Source organism: Oryctolagus cuniculus, chromosome 2 (genome assembly GCF_964237555.1).
Source record: "Oryctolagus cuniculus chromosome 2, mOryCun1.1, whole genome shotgun sequence".
NCBI lineage: Eukaryota > Metazoa > Chordata > Mammalia > Lagomorpha > Leporidae > Oryctolagus > Oryctolagus cuniculus.
Genome location: NC_091433.1, coordinates 58174279 through 58190274, shown reverse-complemented (window position 1 = coordinate 58190274; position 15996 = coordinate 58174279). Strand labels below are relative to the sequence as shown.

General features: G+C 35.3%; 1 protein-coding gene across 4 annotated transcripts in view; it reads right to left on the bottom strand.

The window, feature by feature from the left end:
• Positions 1-1219: 1219 nt before the first annotated feature.
• Positions 1220-15996, bottom strand: part of WDR17 (WD repeat domain 17) — a 105920-nt gene continuing 91143 nt past the window's right edge. For all 4 annotated transcript variants that reach the window (XM_051832508.2, XM_051832497.2, XM_070068306.1 and 1 more), the window contains 6 exons: positions 12989-13130; positions 12567-12669; positions 10797-10898; positions 5013-5111; positions 4545-4728; positions 1220-2068 (listed from right to left, as the gene is read on the bottom strand). In XM_051832508.2, coding sequence (XP_051688468.1) covers positions 1949-2068; positions 4545-4728; positions 5013-5111; positions 10797-10898; positions 12567-12669; positions 12989-13130 — 750 coding nt within the window. In that variant the 3' untranslated portion in view covers positions 1220-1948. The remainder of the gene's footprint in view (positions 2069-4544; positions 4729-5012; positions 5112-10796; positions 10899-12566; positions 12670-12988; positions 13131-15996) is intronic.

Genomic DNA, 15996 nt, shown 5'->3' with positions numbered 1-15996 from the left:
AGTTTTTCTTCATATTTTATTGATAAATATATAATTTCCTCCTTCATTACAAATACAGAGGGTAATAATTATTTATATGTAGCTTAAATTTAGTGATATTCTTTGAAGTATTTTAAACACAAATAATTTCTAATTATTAATATATTTTTGAAAATGAGTTTTATGCTGCTAATTTTTAGTGGAGATTTTAGTATACATGTGCCAATCAATAATCTTCAAGTATGAAATATTTGACTTATTAGGTATCAGTGAGTGTTAAAAAAGTGCTCCTCAGGTGCACTTTATATTATTCACTACATCAATACATTGAAAACATTTTCTTCTAGATTTTTTTTTATAAAATGGAACTTAAGCCTAAAATTATTTTTGAGGAGCTGGAAGTGTCCAATGTGCTAAATATGTATGACATATATATATATATATATACATATATATATATACACAAAATATATATGGTCTTAAGAAGCTTGTTTGACAAGGTTTTAAAAATATTTAAATACAATAAATTTTAAGAAAAGCTTTTTTTTGTAAAATTATTCTAAGTACATGAGTTTACTCTTTAGCAAAAAAAAAAAAAATCTAACATAAAACCTGCAAAATAACTTGAGTATCAAAGTACCATCTTTGTGGTATGAATTGATTTCACAAGTTTCAGAGTCAAAATTCTACTCAAACTCTAACATTGATAGGCTTTTCAGAGCTTTATACTCATAAAAATATTTTAAAGTTTAAATTTATATAATGTGTCTAAAATTTCAGTTATCTTTTACTTATAGAAATTTATTTTAAATTAATTTTTGCCATATAAATTGTCAGAGAAAGTGTAAGTGGACCAATGGACCAGTTTATTATTATAAATATTAAATGCATTAATCAAAACTAATATCCACACACAGTATTTTTAAGTCAGTTATAATCTGATGCACATTCTCACATGTTCAACGGCATTTTATGCTTTCACCTCCTATTTTTTTACTGTTTATATAATCATAATTGGATAGTTAAATTTCAAATAAACTTGGTAATATTTTCTCTTTATAAATTTAGCAGTGTTTTTGCTGTGTATCCATTTACTGATATGTAATAAACATTGAAAACTTCTGTAAAGTATGGCTAAACTGAGTGACTTTTTATATATTTTGTAAAGGACAAACATAGGTGTTAACTTGAAGATCAACTGTGTACACCTCACATTTTGCTATATATATTTTTTTGTTTGTTTGTTTTTTTGACAGGCAGAGTTAGACAGTGAGAGAAAGAGACAGAGAGAAAGGTCTTCCTTTTTCTGTTGGTTCACCCCCCAAGTGGCTGCTATGGCAGGTGCGCTGCGCCGATCCGATCTGATCCGACCTGAAGCCAGGAGCCAGGTGCTTCCTCCTGGTCTCCCATGCGGGTGCAGGGCCCAAGGACCTGGGCCATCCTCCACTGTACTCCCAGGCCACAGCAGAGAGCTGGACTGGAAGAGGAGCAACTGGGACAGAACCAGCGCCCCAACCGGGACTAGAACGTGGGTGCTGGCGCTGCAGGCAGAGGATTAGCCTAGTGAGCTGCAGTGCCAGCCACATTTTGCTATTTTAATAATTCAATCTTCAAATATTCATTAAATACTTGCTATGTCAAGCACTTTCCTAGGTATTGTACTCTTATATGTTCCAACAATATAATATTTTGATACTTTTTATGTCTTATGAAACTTTTGCATTTTAGATTATTCTTGCCTTCTTCCCAAATGTGGCTATTATATTTTATAAAGGAGACACCTCCTTTTCCTTTATGTTTTGTAAATATTTTATTTTTCAGAGTTAATGAATAAATTTCACTGTTCCTCTCCACCTCTTCCAGCCCCAATCCTCTTTTCAACTTCTGGCTCCTGAACAATCAAAATTAAGGTATTACTAATCCACAAGTGCTGTTTTAAAAAACAAGTCAGCTTGGAGAAAAATCTCTATCAAAATGGGTTGAGTCGTATTCCAGTCCCTAAAGGTGAGAATGGATTCACCTTTGCCCACATCAAAGCATCATTCAAAGAGATAGTAGACTTCCCATCTTCAAGGAAAAATACAGGACCCTGCACATGGTGAAAAAACAAAGAAAGAGAAAGTGAGATTATAAATTTGCAACATATCTGTAAACTTTCAGAAACACAACCACTGAAATAAAAAAATATTTAGGCCACACTAGTGGGAAATTTAATAATATGAGAAAAATTAGTTTTTGAACTGTCATCAAATATAGAGATACTTTCAAATATCTTAACATTATGTCATGGTATTTCCTGATGTCTGTCAAAATAAGATTTAGTTTCATAATTTGAATTCTTTTTTATTGTGCTTTTTAATTTTAATTTTAATTTTAATTAATTTTAACAGGCTCAGTATGCTTTGTAGGTACAATTTTAAGAACACAATGATATTCCCCTCTTCCCTCCCTCCCTCCTACCCTTATTCCTTTTACTCTCCCCCTTTTTTTTTCAGTTTTGGAGATAACATATTTCAAATTTACATTATAGTAAAAAAAAAGCTTAATACTTCACTGAATAAGAGGTTTAGCAAGTAAAAAGCAAAAGGACTCTAATTTAGTGGGAATATAGACAATGGCTATAAACAATAATTGAATGTATAAATGACCATTTCACCCATATACAGTTATTTGGTCAATTAGTCATTCATAATTTCTTTCAGTGAAATACAACCAATGACAATATAACATCTAAATAGTTCATTTAGACTTTCTGCCAATAACAGTAGGTATTTTTAACAAATTGATTCCCACAAAACTAACTTATTTTATGAAAACACCTTCTCTTAATAATACATTTAAATGCGTTTCCCTATTTTAAGCATGTAGCCTGTGTCAACACAGCTGCAGAAATTATTTATGCCACAAACTCTGAACCTGCTTTCCAGAAGATGACTATACTGCTTTATGTATATGTATATAATTAGAATTATGTTTCACTATGTGATTTACCAACATATTAATAATTTAGTTGCATTGGCTACTATGCATAGCAAGGGTACTTATAAAGTACCAAATATACTTATAGATAAAAATACTTTTAATCTATATTACTCAACTCTTAGAAGAAAAAAATATGGAACACATTCTATTTTCTTAATGTGGTTCTAAAGCTATCAAGTTTTTTGTCATGGTCTTAAATGATACACCTTGTTGTTAGTATGGTATTTTTAGATATTTGAAAGCTCATCATAGAAACAGATAAACTTCCCATTAGTAGGTATTTGACATTTGATAATTATACTCTAAATGCATTAATTTTCTGTTGAATTTGAAATCTGGAAAGGTAGCACTCAATCTCCATTAATCATGTGCACTTTTCCGCAGATCCTGAATGTAGATTTGGGTACGGAGGGGTTAGATCATATCTAAGAGGTTGGCTATTTCAGACAGAAAAAAGAAACTTTAGGAGAAGAAAAGAAGTAACATAAATGTATTGAGCAGTAAAAATTATACATAATGGGTAGGCAATGTTAGTGACGACATTCTCTGAAAACTTCATATTTTTTCTCTAATTATAACAATGAATTTCTTGCTTTTAATTGGTTACTTTTGCATGTAGGTGGATAATAAAAGTGTTTACAACTATATGCCCTATTTTTCTGAACAGATTGGTACATGCTGAACACTTACTAGCTTGCAGTGGCAGGTTAAGCTTTGGTTATCATCTTCATTAATATCAGTGATTTCATTAATTCTGATTGTGCTAAAAATACTTTCTTCATTAGCCTAGTGTGTCAGCATGAGAAATGTAATTTCCTGACTACATTAGAAATATATTCAATAAAATATGTATATTACTAAGAGGTGGAGCTCTTTTAGTACAATTTTGAGTCTAAATTAGCATTCTAAAGGGACTCAGCTTAAATGTTTGCTTCATGAGAATGTGGTGAGAAATTCTCTATTCAAGATAATAACACTCTTGGGTCACACTGGGAAGCTCTGGCATGGTTCATCATCATTAACTTGATTGTACATTATGGACTATTCCTTGGGAATTGCCATTTGCCATGATTAATTTGAATAATTTTTAAATACTGAAAAGTACAGTGACAATATAATAACATGCCTAGTATATCAATAATATATATCTGTCCGTATTTAACTGCCTTATGTTTGTACAACACAAATAGAGACAAGAAAGTTAATTTTTAGAATTATGATTTAATCTCTCATAACTGTATTGACTGTTTGTCAGTCAATTTTGTCTTCTTTATTTTATTTCCCTCAGGACTTGACCTATGTGGATTTCAAAACATTTGTTACTAAGTATATAATCTTTGGTTACTATGTATATGTGTTACATAAATTGTTCCTGTCATAATACATTAACTGTCTTTTTGAATTTATTCTAAGGAGCAAAGAAACCGTTTATACCAACTATGGAAGCACTAAGGCAATGTTTTCTTACTGAGCCACAGACATCTTCATAGTCACCAATTCTTATTCAAATTATGCTGATTTTAAGATAACATTTCCAAAACTAAAAACACATAAAATGCAAATTTATGTCTGAGAAACTGTACCTGGATTTTTAATCCTGTAAAACATGAGATGTGAATGTCGGAATGACTTGGGAGATTTGATCCAGTCACATAGTCTGGTCCAATAATTCCTGTGAATGGCTCTTCTTTTAGTCTCTTTAATAAAGTTGCATAAATCATTCTTTGTGAATCAGAAGGGGGTGTATATGTGAATTCTTCTGACGATCTGTATTTTCAACAAATGTTAAATTTTCATTGTTTCAGAATCATACAATAATAGATTTAGATTAGAACAGTCTCTGATGACTACTGGGTCTCCACTATGGAAGGAGGCAAATCAATTTAAAAAGGTAGAGAAGAATAGCATGGCAAATTTTTCTTGATTATATGCTGAATGAATTAGGAGTCATTGTGCTGCTAAGTTTAGTAATGAATTCATGCACATTTCCAATGTTTTCCTTTTCTGTAACCTTGCTTTCCTTATTCCAGTTTTACACTATGTTTACCCACCGGTTGGTAGATTGTGTGCAAGCTCTCCATGCATCCAGTTCCTCAGAAAGACGCTCAAGTTTTAAGGGTACTGAAACCTTCCGACGTTTTAGTAGCTGACTGAAACATTAAAAATAAATTAGCCAATTTGACATAAAAACCCAGGATATCAGAAAAAGCAAAAATGTTTAAAATAACTGCAATTTTAGATTAAATATTGCTAAGAATATGTGTGTATGAGGGTACTCTAAATGTTCAAGGAAAATGGAATTAAGTGATAAGATTTTTGGTATAAACAATTTTAAATCCATTCATATTATAATACACACATACACACACTTGTATATTTAGCATTTTAAGTCTTTTTGAAGCCAAAGGTATTCCATAAGTATTGGTTGGATGAGTGATTGAATGAGTTGTTGGATGAATAAATGAACTGTATAATGTACGGAGAACAGTTAGACAAGGCTAGCAATGCTGAGTAATAGCCACAGTGAGAACACTTAATCATAACCCTGATCATTTAATTCTGGTAGACAGATTAATGACATGATTAACAGAGAGAAATAGGAGAAGAAGTAGAATAGAGAAGGAAGAGGATTTTAATTCTGAGCACCCTATGGTTAAGGCTGGAAATCAGCAAACTGCTAGCAACATACAAAGGGCTTTGACGAGGAGGAGGCTATCAGATTATACAATAGTGAATTATCTCCATAGAGATGACAATGGAAGCTGAAAAGTGATGAGGATTCTGAAGGACAGAGTGTAGAGAGGCAGGATGTGAAAGGAGTGCAGACCAGAGAGGAGAGTGAGATGGGGAGCAGGAGAAAGGGAAGGAGAGAATGGAATGAAAGAAAAACATTGGGTCATCATATTCCATTGGGTTAGGGAAAGAAATACAGGTAGAAAGACAAGACAACAAAGATGGAATTATCATAAAAGTTCTTTAAAATCAGGGAATTCTTAAATTTCTCTTTTGAAACAAACATGTTTCTCAAATTCATGTCTCACCTCACAAATGAAAACCCTTTTTGTTATTCTTTTTTTCTAAAGAAAAGATTGTTTTATTCAAAGGCATAGTTACAGGATGGGGGAAGAGAGGGAGAAGGGGAGGGAGAGGGGGAGGTACAGAAAAGAGAATCTTCCATTTGCTGGTTCACTTCTCAAACGGCCACAATGGCTAGGATTGTGCGAGGCCAAAGTCAAGTCAGGAGGAGCCTGGAACTCCATACGGGTCTCCCACAGGAGCAGCAGGGTCCCTAGTACTTGAGTCATCTTCTACTGCCTTTGCAGAAGCATTATCAGGGAGCCGGAACAGAGATGGAGTAGCTGGGACTGCAATTGCTGTTCATATGGAATGCCACTGTTGCAAGCAGTGGCTTACTCTGCTGCACCACCACACTGGTCCTCCTCGTTTTTATTCTTTTTTTTTTTTTTGGCAGTCAGAGTGGACAGTGAGAGAGAGAGAGACAGAGAGAAAGGTCTTCCTTTGCCATTGGTTCACCCTCCAATGGCCGCCGCGGCCGGCGCGCTGCGGCCGGCGCACCGCGCTGATCCGATGGCAGGAGCCAGGAGCCAGGTGCTTTTCCTGGTCTCCCATGGGGTGCAGGGCCCAAGCACCTGGGCCATCCTCCACTGCACTCCCTGGCCACAGCAGAGGGCTGGCCTGGAAGAGGGGCAACCAGGACAGAATCCGGCGCCCCAACCGGGACTAGAACCCGGTGTGCCGGCGCCGCTAGGCGGAGGATTAGCCTAGTGAGCCGCGGCGCCGGCCGTTTTTATTCTTGATATAAATTTGAGCAACCATTTTCTTTCTTATCTTCATCATTACTGAAATTTTACATATATATATATAATACAACATATTTAATTTTTTTTTAATTAATTTATTTAATGAATATAAGTTTCCAAAGTACGAATAATGGATTACAATGGCTTCCCCCCCATACCGTCCCTCCCACCCACAACCCTCCCCTTTCCCACTCCCTCTCCCCTTCCATTCACATCAAGATTCATTTTCGATTATCTTAATATACAGAAGATCAGCTTAGTATACATTAAGTAAGGATTTCAACAGTTTGCTCCCACACAGAAACATAAAGTGAAAAATAATAGATGATTTTTTTTAATGATGATGAAATCAGATCAGACCTAGTGTCATGTTTAATCCCAGTGAGAGTCAAACAACATATTTAATTAAGCATTATTTCAATTCTATGTTATGTAGCCTATTATTCCACTAGTATGTTTTGATATTGTTAAAAGTAGCTTTCAGAACTTCTAAGATCAATCTTATTCACAATAGCAACAAAAATTAAATACCTTGGAATAAATTTAACCAAGGACATCAAAGATCTCTACGATCAGAAATCAAAGCATTGCTGGCAAAAAAAAAAAAAAAAAAAAAAAAAAAAGTGACCTAAATGAAAGATCTCTGTGAGTGAGATCCCAGCGGAAAGAATGGGCCATCAAAGAAGGAGGTGCCTTTCTCTGAAGGGAGGATAGAACATCCACTTTGACTAGGGCCTTGTCTAAATAAGATCGGAGTTGGTGAACTCAAGAGGCTTCCATAGCCTTGGCAGCTCATGACAAAATCCTAGGGAGATTACTCATGCCATAAACAAGAGTGTCAATTGTTAAATCAACAACAGGAGTCGTTGTGCACTTACTCCCCATGTAGGATCTCTGTCCTTAATGTGTTGTACTATGTGAATCAATGGTATAACTAGTACTCAAACTACTTCACACTTTGTGTTTCAGTGTGGGTGGGTGCAAACTGTTGAAATATTTACTTAGTATATACTAAACTGATCTTCTGTATATAAAGATAATTGAAAATGAATCTTCATGTGAATGGGACAGGAGAGGGAGCGGGAGATGGGATGGATGCAGGTGGGAGAGAAGTTATGGGGGGAAAAAGCCACTATAATCTAAAAGTTGTACTTTGGAAATTTATATTTATTAACTAAAAGTTAAAAAAAGAAAAAAAAGAAGTAAAAGCATTAAAGAAAGAAATAGAAGAAAATGCCAAAAAAAAAAAAGGAAAAATCTTCCATGTTTATGAATTGGAAGAATTAATACTATCAAAATGTCTATACTACCAAAAACAATTTACAGATTCAATGCAATACCAATCAAAATACCAAGGATATTCTTCTCATAAACAGAAAAAATGATGCTGAAAGTCATATGGAAACACAGCAGATGAATAGCTAAAGCAATCTTATACAACCAAAATAAAGCTGGAGGCATCACAATACGAGATTTCAAGGAATACTACATTTCTAAATACTACATTTACAAGGCAGTTATAATCAAAACAACCTGGTATTGGCAAAAAAACAGTCTTGTAGATGAATAGAACAGATAATAAACTCCAGAAATCAACCCATGCATCTACAACCTATTTATCTTTGACAAAGGAGCTAAAATCCATCCCTGGAGCAAGGAGGTCTCTTCAACAAATAGTACAACAAAAACTGGATCTCCATATGCAGAAGCATGAAGCAAGACCCTGACTTTACAGCTTACACAAAAATCCACTCAAAATGGATCAAAGACCTTAATCTACAACCTGATTCCATCAAATTGTTAGAAAACATTGGGGAAATCCTGAAAGACACTGACATAGGCAAAGAGTTCTTAGATAAGATCCCAGAGATACAGGCAATCAAAGCTCAAATTGACAAATGGAATTACATCAAATTGGGAAGCTTCTGCACTGTAAAAGAAACACTCAGTAAAATGAAGATGCAACACACACAATGGGAGAAATTACTTGTAAACTATACAACTGATAAAGGATTGATATCCAATATCTATAAAGAGCTCAAGAAACTAAACAACAGTAAAACAAACAATCCAGTTAAGAAATGGGCAAAGTGTTTAAACAAACATTTTTCAAAAGAGGAAATCCAAATGGCCTACAGACACATGAAAAATGCCCAGGATTACTAGCCATCAGGGAAAAGCAAATCAAAATCACAGTGGGGCTTCATCTCACCCCTTTTAGAATGGTTTTCATATAGAAATCAACATACAACAAATAGTGGCAAGGATGTGGGGGAAAAGGTACACTGTTGATGGGAATGTAACCTGGTATAGCCACTGTGGAAGATACGGAAATACCTCAGAAATCTGAATATAGACCTACCATATGACCCAGCCATCCCACTCCTGGGAATTTACCCAAAGGAAATGAAATCAGCATATGAAAGAGTTATCTGTACCCTCCATATTTATTGCAGCTCAATTCACAATAGCAAAGATATGGAATCAACCCAAATGTCTGTCAACTGAAAACTGGATAAAGAAATTATGGGATATATACTCTATGGAATACTACACAGCAGTTAAAAAAAGAAATCTTGTCTTTTGCAACAAAATGAGTGAAACTGGAAAACATTATGCTTAGTGAAATAAGCCAGTCCCAAAACAATAAATACCATATGTTCTTCTTGATCTGTTGTAACTAATAGAGCACCTAAAAGATAATCTGTAGAAGTGAAATTGACACTTTGAAATGTGATGACTTTGAACAGACCTTGTCTCTACTGTTGAAGAACAGTCTTTTTTTTTCATACTATTTGTTGAACTCTTCACTTAGTATATAGTTAAACTTATGTGTATAAAAGTAATTGAAAACAGATCTTAGTAAAAATAAGAAGAACAGGAGAGGGAGGGGGACTAAGGGTGGGAGTGAAGGTGGGAGGGTGGGTAGAGTGGGAAGAATCATTATGTTCCTAAACTTGTACTTGTGAAATGCATGAAGTTTGTATACCTTAAATAAAAGGTTTCTGGTGGTAAAATAAAGTTGCTTTCAACATTTGGCTATGCAGTCTGTGTAGAAATAGTTTTCTTTGTCATCATAGTTTTAAGTCTCAAATCCTTAATTAGAACTAGATGACAGACCCTGCTTTAATGACACAATTGGGAGAAATTAGGGATATTAAAGGCTTTAATTTCTTTCAGAATTCTCTCAGTCATCTGAAGGGCACTTATGAAAAACTGCTTACTCATCTGTAAGACTCTTGATATTGTTGAGTTAAAACATTCACTTACTATGCCATTTAGCAAAATGGTAGATTTGGCAATGGTTTTTTATGGGAAACACTGTGAATTTTTTTTCAAGTTTTAAGCATAATGATTGGAGGTCAACAAGCTATTATAAAACATAGGAGTGTTTGGTAGGTTATAGTTGAATATAAAATAAATATTTGCTGCACAAATGCCCCCTTTACCTTGTCTTTTTTTATTCGGGAGTTTGGAAAGCTCAGATAACCAAGTTTCATTTTTTTAAAAAAGTACTGTTGCACAATCTGGTCAATAAGATGTAGGCATACAACCCTCAGGAGGAGTTTCTTTTCTAGGTAAGATGGTTTTACCATGAGAAAGTCCTTTGTCATCTGTTTCACCCTTACCTCTCTTTCCTGTTCAGAATGTGGAAAAAACACGTTCTTGTAATCATAGGAAATTCAAGCAGGAGGAAAGAAGCCAAGAGTGTCAGAGTGGAAAGAAGGAAGGACTCTAGGCACTTGATGGAATCAGTGGAGATGTAACAGCCAAGAAATGCTTCGTTCAAGTGTCCTGACATGTAAGACCAATCAATCCTATGTGTTTAAGCAATTAGGATTGCTATTTGCAGCCATACAGTTATTCTGTATTATTCATACAGTTAATTGCTGATTTAATATAAAGCACACAGTGAATAAGTGTAAAGATGCACATAATAATACATTTGGTGGCTTTCATGATCATCTTTGTGAAATGATTTTAACGTCATGGAAGGAGAAAAATTATTTTTACCTTGTATACTCATAAAGTGCTGGAACAATGCTTTGGTACTGTTTTTGGATAGCCAATAATGCACCAATATAGCCACATAAGATGAGCAACTCATTTCTAGCTCTAAAAGAGAAGATATATATATGTATATATTTATATACATATTTTTTAAATTCCACAATTAGAGGCAAAAAACACTACTTTCTCACATAGTTCATATACTGATATCTCTATATTATTATGGCAGCATTTACATGCAAAGATACTTTGAAAGTATTGTGAATTTGAAGATAACTTATTCATCAGCTAATAATTCCTATTCAGACATTTATCCTATATCATAAATTGTAATATATGACAAAAATATTTAAGTTGTACTTAACTCTTGCTTGCTTGTTTTTCTCTATTCCCTGGCTGCTTCTTCATGTGATTTATCTCTAAGTACCTCCTTTGGTGAGATTTAGGAATTCCTGACAGATTGTGGAGACTGTAGGAAAGGGCAAAGGCTATCTCCCGCATTTTCTGCTCGGGGCGTTTGCTTATTTCCCAGGCTGTTGCATCATTTTTCCATGCAGGTATTAAAACAAAGAGGTGAATGCCTCTTTTGCAAGTTATACACGAGTTTTTAATGGCTTCAATTATATAGATAATAATGTCTTTAAATGGTTCTTGAATTCAAGGATGATGCCTATTTTCTACTTCCATGCATTTTTACTTCTTTACCCCAAGTTTAGTATGATGCCTTACTCACAATGGATATTTAATAAATATAACCATTAGTTTCTTGAGGACTTGAAGTTCAAAACCATCTGAAACATTTAACTAGCTTTCTTTGATCCAAGTGTGTATGTGTGTACAGATACACATATATATGAACATACACGTATTACATACCAGTATTTTTTTTAAAGATTTATTTATTTTACTTGAAAGAGTAGAGAAAGAAGAGAGGCAGAGAGAGAGAGAGAGAGAGAGAGGTCTTCCATCCGCTGGTTCACTCCCCAATTGGTCGCAACTGCCAGAGCTGTGAAGCCAGGAGCTTCTTCCGGGTCTCCCACATGGGTGCAGGGGCCCAAGGACTTGGGCCATCTTGTACTGCTTTCCCAGGCCACAGCAGAGAGCTGGACAGGAAGTAGAGCAGCTGGGACTTGAAGCAGGACCCATATGGGATGCCAGCGCTTCAGGCAAGGGTGTTAACCCGCTGCACAGCAGCGCTGGCCCTATCAGTAAGTATTGCCACCATCATTTAATATTTGTTTCAGATTGACCTCTGTATATTTTTAAAGATTTATTTATTTATGTTGAAAATTAGATTTACAGAGAAGGAGAGACAGAGGAAGAGGGAAGGAGAGAGAGGGGGTGGGAGAGAAAGAGAATCTTTTGAGCCCTGTTTCACTCCCAAGATGGCCACAACAGCCACAGCTTGGCGACGTGGGAGCTGGAAGCCAGGAGCCAGGAGCCTCCTCCAGATATCCCACGTGCATGGCAGGGGCCCAGACATTTGGGCCATCTTTTGCTGCTTTTCCCAGGCCATTAGCTGGGAGCTTGATTGGAAGTGGAGCAGCCGGGGCTCAAATAAGTGCCTATATGGGAAGCCAGCATTGGAGGTGGCAGCTTTACCTGCTATGACACAACACCTGCCCCATCCTCTGTATTTTTTTAAAGAATTTTTCTACATGTGCAGTAGGTATCATTCCAAGATGATTCTATTTCTTCATTTGTACTTCAGAAAAACAAAATCATTTTAAAACACACAGATTTACATTTGTAATTTGGAGAGAAAGTACTCACTCAGTACATGTATGCAAGACTAATTTTTCAGTACGAATATAACTTAAGAGGTCAAGAACAGGGTAAATGGTATCCAAAGTCCAATCTGAACTACTGATGTATTCTGGTAAAATAAAATCAAAGGATACATTCTTTAAAGAATATATTTAAAATTTGTTCATCCAATATATAATTTACATAATAAAATCTTCGCTAATTAGTCTACCTACTGTTTTATTTTCTAGATCACGAGTATTTTTCCTATTCACCCTTTCTCAGGTTCCCATACAATAAAATCAGAAGGGGTATCAAATTTTGTATCAATAATCTCTCCTTTTAAAATTTAGGATCATTAGTGCTTTATTTAAGGCTGAATATCACTATAAATGAGGAGATCAAATAAATAAGTAGATTTTAAATTATATTATCACCCAGAAACTTACCTTTGATGAAATCAATGCCAATAGGAAGGGCTTTCTCAGGTTCTTGACTTAGCAAGTAATACTTGACAGTTTCAAATATATTACCATCTGTGTGGGCTGTCTCAGCTAATTGCATACATTCTTCTACTGTGGGTAGCTTGCACTAGAAAACAATTGATTTGAAGACAGTGTCACTAAAATAAAAGTAACTGTAAATATATTTACAATATACTCAGTATAGTTTTCTCACTAAAGTTGGCCACAACAGATGTAAATTATAGAATACATGCATCGGAATTTCCTTACTTTCTAAAAGTGGTGTCATTAGCTATTAAGTCAGTAGTTTTTCAATACATAAATATCTAATGAAAGTGGTGGAATCAAATTATTCTGATTGTAATTTTGGAATTAGCATCCACAAATAAAATAGGGCAAAAAATTTTGGGATATGTTGTTTTAGGCAAATATCTTGATTGTTGTCAAAAACTACATTAAATGTAGCAAACTAAAAGAAGATACATTATTAAATGTCCTCTACTTTATAATTTAATTTTACTTGGATTTTTGGGAAAATGTAAATTTATTTCAGAGGCCAAAAATGCAGCAGTTGTAAAAGATGTTGCACTTAACATTTTGAAATATTACAAAGTGGAAACTTTTAGTACATGAAATTTTATCAACATAAAACAAAAAGCAACACTCCCCAATTTTCCTTATAGTATTTTTGCTTAAAACTGAGAGTATGGATATCTTTTATATTATATTCTGGTACATTTGTAACTTGTTTCTTTTTAATATTTAATTATTTTTAAGTTTTTATTTGAAAGGCTGAGAGACGAGAGAGAGATATCTTTCATCTACCACTTCACACTTCAAATGCCTGCAACATCCAAGAGGTGAGTCAGGATCCCAGAACTCAACCTGAGTTTCCCAGGTGGGTAGCGGGGACCCCTGTCGTTGAGCCATAATCTGCTGCCTCCTGGAGTATGCACTAGCAGAAAAACTGGATTGGAAATGGAGGAGCTGGGACTCGTGATAGGCACTCTGCTATGGGATGAAGGCAGCCAAGCAGTGGCTTAATCACTGTACCAAAGCCTGGCCCCTTACGCATTTATTATAAGTAAAACAAAACATTAAACTGTATGTTAATGTTCCTTAGAAATAAAAATGAATAAAAATGATTTCTTTCTAAGGTACATTAACATACAGTTTAATGTTTTGTTTTACTTATAATGCATTTATTTTAGTTTCTTATTTTTCTGTAAATATTTATTTATTTATTAGAAAGTCAGAATTACAGAGAGACAGAGAGATCTTCCACCTGCTGGTTCTGTCCCCAGATGGCTACAGTAGCTAGCGCTGGGCTTGTCTGGAGCCAGAAGCCAGAAGCTTCATCCGGGTCTCTCAGTGGTGGCAGGGGCCCAAATCTGCTGCTTTTGCCAGGCTGTTAGCAGGGATCTGGATCTGAAGTGAAGCAGCCAGCTCCCATATGGGTTGTGGGTGTCACAGGCAGCGGCTCTATCTGCTATGGCACAATGCCAGTCCCTATTTTCTGTTGTTTAACATTAGGTAAATGGAACATTTTAGATCTTCCTATCCCTTTCAAAATATAAATCAGAACACATTGAGGTAGGTTATCTACTGAGCAGGTAATGTGCTAAGTGTTTGGCCTAGGGAAATAGAAAAAAGCTTCTTCATTTTGATGTATATCCACAGCATAGAGGGGATAAATAAGGCTGTCATTAAAGTTTCATTCTCAAATAGAATATAAAAAGAAAGCTAAGGTCATTCCTGTAATCCTTGTTCTATTTTAAAATTTTAAAAGCCATATGAGTTAACATCAATGTGAACAGATAATTTTAGTATTATGAAACTGTTCAAAGTTATTAATACCTTTCACATACCAGAGATATAATTATATCTTTAGAATGTATCATGAAAAGACCAGGTGAATATTATTCTTGCCCCCTCATTAAAAACTACATAAACTTATTGGTAAGTCATTTCGCTTTTCTAGGCCCTGATACTAACATCTGCACTTCTGTCCTCACAATATATCTATTAGTGTATATTCAACCACTACACAGTAAGTGCAAAGCATAGTTGAAGAAATTATAATTCCTGCTACCTTCTAAATGCAATTAAATTTAAACATAAAAATAGCTTTTGGTTGCCAAGTTAATAAAAGCAAACCTTGCTTTATATAAAGAATAACTTAATGACTACAAAAATACTGATAATCTCACAACTCATAGGTAACTGGACATTTATCCTCTCACAGATTTTTCCTGGATAATCACACACACACACACACACACACACACACACATTTACATGCATACATCCACCTATACAAGATCAAGTGTATTTACATTACACTTAGTTAGGAACTAGAATCTGTTGAATGAATACAGCCATTCACCAACTGGGGTGGTTCAAGCAAGTAAAACAAAATGTTATTTTGAAAATCAAAGATGAGCAAATGTTCTACTTACATCTTTTTTAAAAAAGAAACTCTAGGTATCTTCTTTTTTTTTTTTTTTTTTTTTTTTTTTTTTGACAGGCAGAGTGGACAGTGAGAGAGAGAGACAAAGAGAAAGGTCTTCCTTTTGCCGTTGGTTCACCCTCCAATGGCCGCCACAGCCAGTGTGCTGCGGCCAGCGCACCGCGCTGATCCGAAGGCAGGAGCCAGGTGCTTATCCTGGTCTCCCATGGGGTGCAGGGCCCAAGCACTTGGGCCATCCTCCACTGCACTCCCGGGCCATAGCAGAGAGCTGGCCTGGAAGAGGGGCAACCGGGACAGAATCCGGCACCCCGACCGGGACTAGAACCCGGTGTGCTGGCGCCGCAAGGTGGAGGATTAGCCTACTGAGCCGCGGCGCGGCACTAGGTATCTTCTGTTATGTGCTATAAACAAATAATAGGTGCATTCTGAGTTATCTTCAAAATGAAGTCATATGGCATGTGTATTGTTTTGTAATCTGCTATTTTTTTGGGGGGGTTTCTATTTTTTAATTTTTTTTTTAACT